Genomic DNA, 9083 nt, shown 5'->3' on the forward strand with positions numbered 1-9083 from the left:
AAACTCCAGTCGCATGTGTGAGTCACACACAGCATCGGTCCAAACTCACAGTCGCAGCCTCATCTGATGCTGAGAGATGGAGTCGCTTTGGTGAAATGATTTAATAATCATAAGCTGTTCACCTGTGGAAATGACCTCCGTGGAGGTTTGGCAGCTGGAGTGATGAAGGGGAGCTGAGCGGGACCTTCAGGGCTGGTTTCCAAAAAGACAACGACAATCCATCTCAGCATCTAATGTGATCCATCTGCTTTACGACGTCACAGGGGATGTAAAACAACACTGAGGGAGGGAGGGGGAGGGACAGACAGACAGGTCCATCATTTCCAGCCAGCGCCCCCAGCTGGAGGCTGGTGGAGCAGCAGCAGATATGTAGATAGAAACCCTCCACCAACAGACAGATGTGTGATTGACTTCGCACCGAATCATTTATCCTCCTGGTATTAAAGAACGATTTAAGAAAAATAATCAACTCTTTGATATTAATTAATCAATCGTTTCCTTGTTAAACTGACAAGTTACATTTTTATATTTTACACTTTTTTTTCCATGGCAAACGCTTTGTGTCGGTGCCGTTACAAAAGCACTATCATTGTAAATGGAAACGGTCAGTAATGGACGTATATGATGTCAAGCACATCCCGTCGCTTCCGTTTCCCCTCGGGTTGCGGAGACAAAAACACCCTGGATTCAGAAAATCTCAAAAATTTATTTTGGGGATTTATTCACTGTAACTGACCAAATGCAAACATAACCTGAAAAGATAAACACAGACATGTCTGCTTAATTAGGAATGCAGTTAAAATACATTTGCGGCAGGTAGCTTATGATATTATGTAACTGTCATTTTCTCAATAAAAATGTAGTAAAAACGCAGAATAAGAATATACACTGAATAAGAATATAATTGACTGTGTTTTTCAGGGATTAGTAGTTTAGTCCTGAACCAGGTACAGTTTGTTCTTTATGTGCAGATGACAGAAGCTGTGTGGGTGTTTCATCTTATATCATAAATATCCAGGTTTCCTCTCGATGATGTCACTCGGTGACTTCCTGTCCGTCAGGAGCCACTTCCTTTATTCTCTGGACGACGGCGGACGCCACCGCCCTGTAGGCTGCGGCCTGAGGACAACAAACAAAAACAAACACACAAACAAACACTCGGGTTAACAAGTAAACAGCCTCACAGGCTGTAAAAAGTGTTTTTTAAACATAATTTTATCCCCAGAAACTAATGACAACGAACCAGTTCAAAATGGAAAAGTGAATAATAATCATCGTTATTATTATTATTATTATTATTATTATTATTAATCATCAGGATTATTAATATTAATAATCATCACCATCACATCATTATTATTATTATTATTATTATTAATAATAATAATAATAATAATAATAATAATAATAATAATAAATAAAATAAAAATAAATAAATAAAATAATAACCATTTTTTGTATAGCACCAGTATGATAACGTTTTCAAAGTTGAATATTTTGAGGTAGTCTAATTTAATTACAATGCCGCAGTTTGATAATTCTCCGGATTAACTGCAGGAAGGGTTACATCCATTCTATAACCCTCTTATCCTGCTCAGGGTCGGGTGGCAACAGGCCCAGCAGAGCGGCCCAGACCTCCCTTTGCCCTTTCCCCAGCAACTTCCTCCAGCCTGGGGAATCCGGAGGCGTTCCCAAGGCCAGGATTACAGCTGATTTAAAGTCACATTTTCAGTAAAGTACTTTTTAGTTGAACTTGGGTAATTTCATATATACTGGAATTAAAGAAAACATTTGCCCAGTAACGGTACTTCTACTTGTGTTCTCTGCTCGGTACAAACCTCAGGGCTGTCGGGGGAAGACACGACCACTGGCTGTCCTCTGTCTGACATCTCTCTGATGCTGAGATGGAGAGGAATGTCCCCTGGAGGGAGGGAGGGAGGGAGGGAGGGAGGGGAGTGTAAAGTAAAGCTTAAGATTTATCAAATAATTCTATCTATCTATCTATCTATCTAAGAAGTCATTGGCTGTAAAACAAATCTCTGCCAGAGTGGAAAGAATCCTAGAGTCCTGTTTCCATGTTTTCCCTCCCTCCGCTGGTCTCACTCATCAGACTCTAGGTTGATCCACATGGTTGACTCTAAATCCTGGATTTTTACTGGATTTCCACCTCTGATTCTCCGGCACCTCGTAGATTTAATGAACACCATGAGAATTATTTTCCAGGCTCGCTGGGGTCACATGAGCAGCGCTCCCCCTCACCCAGGAAGCGGACCCCCAGCGTCTCAGCCAGCCTCCTGGCGCCGTCCGAGCCAAAGATGTGGGTCTGGTGTTGACAGTTTGGACACTGGAACACACTCATGTTCTGGACCAGGCCCAGCACCTGAGCAGGAGAGAGGTAGAGTTACAACAGAGGTAGAGTGGAGCAGAGTAGAGGTAGAGGTAGAGTAGCGGTAGAGCAGAGGTAGAGTAATAAATTGTATAAGCATCACGTTTTGGCGCTCTGACTGACTGATTGATTGATTGACTGACTGATTGATTACCGGCACGTTGACCTTCTTGAACATCTCCGCCCCCCTGCGTGCGTCCAGCAGAGCGATGTCCTGCGGCGTGGACACGATGACGGCTCCTGGAACACCACAGCCACTTCAACCAGGGGGAACATGTTCACTTATATCCTTTTAAAGTGTTTCTTACCTCTTTAACTATTATCTCCTCGTACCAAACGGTGCATTTAGAACGGATTCATGTCATAAAATAAAACAATCTGGACGTTTCTGGACAATCTGGACGACATAAAGCAGCCTGCGTGCTAAGGAGCGATTTAACTCTCTAATGAGGCCGGTTCCATCATTCTGGCTTTGGAAAATATATATTAATAGTCACAATTTTCCTATCTTGACAACTGTTTGTTTCTGCAATGTGCAATGGTATTGCATTAAAATAAAAATAATAATTAAAAAAATATATATATTATAAAAATATATATAAATGCATGTGTGTGACCTGCTACAGGGATGTTCTGTGTGATGGACAGCTGAACGTCTCCAGTTCCAGGAGGAAGGTCGACCACAAGGTAGTCCAGCGAACCCCAGTCTACCTGCGCGCGCGCACACACACACACACACACACACACACACACACACACACACACACACACACACACACACACACACACACACACACACACACACACACACACACACACACACACACACACACACTTTTTTCCATTATGTTTGCTTCTTGTGTGTGTGTCCGGAGGGAGTCAGTGTCTTGCTCAAGGGCACTTCTGAAGGCTTGAGGGGAGTCTACTTTGAAAGCCCGTGTGGAAGGTGGAGGGTGTAGCAGGTGGTCTCACCGTCCTGAGGAGCCGCTCTATGGCCGACATCACCATCAGACCCCTCCACACGATGGGAGCAACGTCATCCACCAGGAAGCCCATAGACATACTGCAGAGAGAGGGAGAAACAGATTCAACCATTTTGTGAACCCTCCCATCGCGCCAGGGGAGTCAGGATGTTCTGTGTGTTCCCAAAATACGCACGGATTTCTATACAAATTGAAGACAAAGAAAAAGTTTACACGTTATCTGTCTGTAATAAACTACTATGCTTTCATTCAACTTAAACCTGCTGACAAAATGTTCTAATCTCACCAAAAAAAAAAGAAACTCAGCAGTTTTCATATTTATTTAGTAATTTGTGTAAAAAACAACTGTTCAAAATAAAAAAATAAAAAAAAATTGTAATCCCGTCAAGGACCCCCAGATGGCTGCAGACCCCTGCACTCATCACCTCCATAATGTGCCACATCCCCTTCACACCCATTTGAAAATTGTCTGATTGTCAAGACCAAGCTGTTTATAATTTGGCGATTGTCAAACATGATGCATTAAAAGTCAGCAGCCACCAGAAAACAAAATGTTCAATTCTTTATTTCTGGGGGAGGAACCTGAGAACGAGAGTAAGAACCTCAGATCAAACAGACCAAAACACTCCAGGGGCCTGATGTGATTGGTCAGATGGACACGTTATGTCATTGGAGGAGGAGGAGCTTACCAGGGAATCCCATAGTTGACGAGTGGAATCATCAAATTATCTGAGAGAGAGACGGATAGAGATGAGGGAGAGAGAGAGATAGAGAGATGGAAAGAAAGAGACAGGTTTGTGCTCAGTTCATTCACTTACTAAAGAAACTAAACTAAAGGAAAATTCCGCTGCAAAGCAGCACTAAACCCATGAAACAGATTGAATTCTCTCATTCTTTGTACAGTTCACGTCTTGTTGTAGAGCAGGAAGTCTGAGCTCAGTACATCAGTTCTAGATCTCTGGACTCACTACATGACGATTCTGTTCCGTGGATTAGAATCTTTTCGACCCATGGAGCAGAGGCTCGGAGTGGAATCTCCCTTTAAAAAGGTTGTTTGTTTGTTTTTTTTTATCCCAGCAGTTTTCAGATGTGACGCACTGTCTGTGAGCTCCGGGTTCCCCTTCAGATTCATCAGTTTTGGAACCGACGGGCCGTAGATGTCAGCGTCCAAGAGACCCACTGACTTGGACTGGGGAGGGGGGGATAAAACAGATTAAAAAAAAACTATTCCATCATTGTATCAGTGAATCATGTGTGAGGCTGTTGTATAACATTATGCTCATGATAGACGCATTATTCCACTTGTCCTACAAAACCGTGTGTGTGTCTTGTTTATTGTTAATGAGATAAAAGAAAAGTGTTTTTCAGGTTATGTTCTTCTCACCGGCTCGTTGGCCGTCAGTCCCAGAGCCAGATTGACTGTCAGAAAAACAGGAACAGGAAGAGACATTAAAACCCAACAAAACTAGAAGTAGACAACAGCTCACCACAGATTAAATGTTCTTTATATTAAAATCCCACAAGTACTCTACTTTTAAAATCCCAGCAAAGTGCTTCACACAGCTTGATGAGACACCAGCCGCACTGCACTGACTTTCTTTTAAGGTTTAATGTACTTAGATGACTTTTTTAGGGGGAACAAGTAAGGTAAAAATGTAAAGTTAAGGATAAAATAGGTGTTTGACATGAGCTAAATACAGATGGATACTTTATTCAAAGAAGCTCACATCAAAATGGGCATTGGCAATAATAAGGTGGTAGAATAAGAAGTAGGAAAAAGAAAGGCAATACACAACAAACCTCAATTGAAAAAAAAAAATCACCTAAAAAAATAAGCCAACACTAAACTAGAAATGGATACATTGGCTATGTGCAATGAACAATAGAAATTTGGTAATGTACACAAGACCCAACAATAAATATTAAATACAAACCTACAAATTGACAAAATAACTATAAAATAAACCTAAACAGTGAACAGGAAAAAAAATCTGCGAAGTACACTAAACTAGAAGGATCCTGGAAAAACCTGAACTTCACTTTAAAGGTGGACAACTGTTTTCCCTAAAAAGGCCTCGATTTGGCCCAGACCCAGGCTGTGGTTTACCTGCCGTGGTGGACTTGCCCACTCCTCCCTTCCCAGACGCCACCACGACCACCTGCTTCACCCCAGCGATGGGCTTCTGCCTGGGGAGGCCCCGCGCCATGTGCTGCCGCTGGTGCTCCTGCAGGGCGGCGCTGTCCCGGGCCCCGGAGCTCTGACACAGCCAGGAGAACTTTTAATTATCATTTTGGTCAAAACAATCACCCGGTGGTCAGACGGTGTAAACATTAACCATGCCTTGCTCAATTGAAAACAGTGAAAAATAAACATGAGGTTCTCCATTTGTAAACCAGTTTCCTGTTATTCCTCCATGTTTATTGTTTTTAACAAAAATATTGACGGGTGAGCAATGACGGACTTTTCAGAGAGATTTCAATCAATCAATCAATCAATCAATCACAACTTTGTCCCCAAATTTGTTGGGATGAATATGCACCTTTTTACTGCTTTTTATATTAATCGCTGCTATACCCTTTATTGTTTTTGCACATTTTATTGCTGTTATACCCATTACTTTTAATTTTCTGTTGTTATAATTATATGTATCGGAGCCTCCCAGCCTAAGAATTTCACACGGGTGGGTTTGTTCAACCCGCGGGACAGTAAACATCTTGAACGGCAGGGTACGCACCTCGCACCACCTTGTACAAGACAATATGGCGTTTAAATACAGTACAACGGTGACACTGATGAAACTTCTGGCAACGTTCAGAAGAAATGTGACCGATGCCCTGACTCATGCCAACCACAGTGACACCACCATGCAACAGCTCCGGCCAACCGCCCTGGACCACAACCCATGACATGACCCGTGGCCCCCAAGCCTGGGTCACTTCCCCAACACCCCCCAAACCAAGGCCTCCACCCCTGCCGCCCCCACCCAGCGGCCCACTGGCTTCACTAGCTCAGGCGGTAGAGCTGGTGGTCTAGTAATCTAAAGGCTGCTGGTTGGATCCCAGGCTCCTCCTGCTAGCATGCTGTAGTGTCCTTGAGCAAGACACTTAACCCCTCATTGCTCCTGATGGCTGCGTCCGTCGGTGTTTGAACAATTGTAAGTCGCTTTGGATAAAAGCGTCTGATCAATGTAATGTAATGTAATGTAAATGTAGTGTAATGTAATGTTCACTTCTCCCCGTTAACCATCGTCACCAACCAGCTGAGTCACTTCCATACATCTGACGCTCGGCTCTTGTTCCAAGCGGGATGAAACGGCTCCGTTTTTTGTTTTTGTTGTTCTACCTTGAAGCGCCCGGAGCCCGCGGGGGGTTTGTTCAGCGCGGAGCAGCAGAGCCTGAGCAGGCTGCGGGTCCTGCCGCCCGGCGCCATGTTGCTCGGGGCGCCGCGTGCATCAGGCAGGTCAGGGCTGCGCGACACTAAACTCGGCTCGGCGCTACGTTTGCCCGAACATTCCTACAGATTGGCTTCGGAAACACATTTCAGATTGAAATATGTAGACGCGGTTGGACACAAACACAAACTGTGTTTGATTATTGAATTTAATACGTTTTTACAAACGCTTCGCTGCGCGAGAAGGCGCAACCTTGACGATCTATCGGCGCGCAATGATGACGTAAGTGCGCGTCACCCGGAAGTAAGCTTCGTGTCCCGTGTCCCGGCTTCCTGGTGGTTCCTGCTGGTTCCTGCTCGCACTGCTCCGTGTTCCTTCTGCTGCTGCTACCGGGGATTTGGGCTTTTTGTTCGGGGCAACATGGCGGAGAAGGCCGCTCCTTCCCCGCTGGCCAGAACGGTGCTGCAGCAGTGTGTGGGGGCCAGGCTGCAGGTGGAGCCCGCCGGGGAGAGCTCCGAAGGCCGCTGGGTGGAGGTGAGGGGAGCCGGGTGGGGTTGAAGGGATCGGATGGACGTGTGGGAAGCCGGGTGGAGGTGAGGGGAGCCGGGTGGAGGTGAGGGGAGCCGGGTGGAGGTGAGGGGAGCCGGGTGGGGTCGAGGGGAGCCGGCTGGACGTGAGGGGAGCCGGGTGGACGTGAGAGTAGCCCGGTGGGGTCGAGGGGAGCCGGCTGGACGTGAGAGGAGCCCGGTGGGGTCGAGGGGAGCCGGCTGGACGTGAGGGGAGCCCGGTGGGGTCGAGGGGAGCCGGCTGGACGTGAGGGGAGCCCGGTGGGGTCGAGGGGAGCCGGGTGGAGGTGAGGGCAGCTGGGTGGGGTGTGTCGTTCATGTGACTGTGTTCGGTTGAGTTGCTCAATCAAACTTCCCCTTTTCACCAGTTTCCTTTCCCTCCAGATCCACAGAGGGATGGTGATCTACGTCTGTTTCTTCAAAGGAGCAACAGAGGAAATCCTGCCCAAGATGGGTAAGTGCAGACCCCTGTCTGTCTGTCTTTTCTGTCTGTCTGTCTGACTAGCGTGTGATTCGGGACGCGGCGTCTCGCGTGTTCTCCCCTCAGTGTCGGCGCTGCTGAGCCTGCGTGCGTGTGAGTCGGACTCTGGGAGGTTGGTCTCGGTGCTGGACCTGCCCGGCAGCATCCTGCTGGTCCCCCAGGCCACGCTGGGGGGCAAGACCAAGGGCTGCGGCATGCAGTACCACGGCAACATCGGCAAGGAGGACGGCCTGCGTCTCTACAGCCACCTGGTGACGCTGTGCCGGGAGGGGCTGCGGGACGGAGCCGCCGCGGGGAGCGGGGCCGGACCGGAGCGGGACGGCGCCCGAGTGATGGTCCAGCACGGGACGTATGGGAACAGGCAGGTGCTGAAGCTGGACACCAACGGACCCCACACCCACCTGCTGGAGTTCTGAACCGCAAAGCGCTGCGGTGTCACCGGGACCTCCCTGCGCCGCCGCTCGCTCTGCTCTGCGGGGCTCCTCTGCACGTGCCCGTCGAGCTTTCCTGCAAAGCACTGATTGACATTTCAATTTGAATGGGCAAAATATTTTTGTACTTTACTTTTACAAAGATCAAAGTCATTTTTGTAAATGAAGTTATGCTTGTGTAACTCGCTTTTATATCTGTTCCCAAATGTAATAAAAGTGATTCATTTTTTTGGCTGGTGTGTTGTTATTCTGCATTCAAACAAAAAATGAAAAACAACAGATTTATTTTTCTGTGACATCTTCACAACATTTACCAAAAGGCCCAAGACGGAATAAATGTCCATAATATGTTACATGTTTATTTAACATGCCCTTTGCATGATCTTTCGAGCTCTGCTGGTGACATGTGCAGGATTTCACGGAGGATTTTCCACTCTCCGCGTTTTGGATTATGGGATGTTTTTCCTGCAGCTGGTGCAGTCTGTGGTGCCCCAGCGCCCTCTGCTGGCAAACCAAGTGCACAGCGATGGAACCGAATCTACTTGGCGATAGAAAAGAATCAAACGACGATGAATGTGTTGATTATTCACGTGGTTTTTTGTTTGTTTGTGATTTTAAGGTCTATAGTGAACAGCTTTATCAATTATCAACCACATTTTACTTAAATATTTAAGAGTGACTTTTAAATCCTCTTTTTCTTTTTGTAAATGTGCTATAAGGTGCAGAACTCAACCAAACGACTATCTTTGTGAGGCTGTTTTGACTACTGCTGCTACTCATAGTATTTTATAATATTGTTTTAATATTTTATATACATTCAGAGTGACCTTGTGGTAGGCGGCAG

The 9083-nt window shown here is 46.2% G+C and overlaps 3 protein-coding genes across 5 annotated transcripts in view; 2 read left to right on the forward strand and 1 right to left on the reverse strand.

Annotated features, from left to right (window-relative positions):
* Positions 1-686: 686 nt before the first annotated feature.
* nubpl (nucleotide binding protein-like) lies at positions 687-6977 on the reverse strand. 2 transcript variants are annotated; one of them, XM_080012433.1, is made up of 11 exons: positions 6713-6977; positions 5477-5627; positions 4754-4788; positions 4468-4558; positions 4059-4098; positions 3359-3449; positions 3004-3097; positions 2541-2626; positions 2260-2380; positions 1839-1921; positions 687-1119 (listed from the first exon to the last, which is right to left on the reverse strand). In XM_080012433.1, exons 1-11 carry the CDS (start codon positions 6797-6799, stop codon positions 1036-1038), a joined length of 963 nt encoding a protein of 320 aa, XP_079868559.1. In that variant the 5' UTR covers positions 6800-6977; the 3' UTR covers positions 687-1035. The 2 variants fall into 2 exon arrangements, with proteins under 2 accessions (XP_079868559.1, XP_079868560.1); XM_080012434.1 differs by having other exon boundaries at positions 6627-6720.
* Positions 6978-7092: 115 nt separating this feature from the next.
* dtd2 (D-aminoacyl-tRNA deacylase 2) lies at positions 7093-8472 on the forward strand. 2 transcript variants are annotated; one of them, XM_080011838.1, is made up of 3 exons: positions 7093-7295; positions 7712-7781; positions 7875-8472. In XM_080011838.1, the coding sequence occupies exons 1-3, from the start codon at positions 7182-7184 to the stop codon at positions 8222-8224; spliced, it is 534 nt and encodes a 177-aa protein (XP_079867964.1). In that variant the 5' UTR covers positions 7093-7181; the 3' UTR covers positions 8225-8472. The 2 variants fall into 2 exon arrangements, with proteins under 2 accessions (XP_079867964.1, XP_079867965.1); XM_080011839.1 differs by having other exon boundaries at positions 7093-7253.
* Positions 8473-8695: 223 nt separating this feature from the next.
* Positions 8696-9083, forward strand: part of LOC307239331 (uncharacterized protein) — a gene marked incomplete at its 5' end in the record, with an annotated part of 10363 nt that continues 9975 nt past the window's right edge. The window contains one exon of the mRNA XM_080012690.1: positions 8696-8755. Coding sequence (XP_079868816.1) covers positions 8696-8755 — 60 coding nt within the window. The remainder of the gene's footprint in view (positions 8756-9083) is intronic.

Source organism: Zeus faber (assembly GCF_960531495.2).
Source record: "Zeus faber genome assembly, chromosome: 13".
NCBI lineage: Eukaryota > Metazoa > Chordata > Actinopteri > Zeiformes > Zeidae > Zeus > Zeus faber.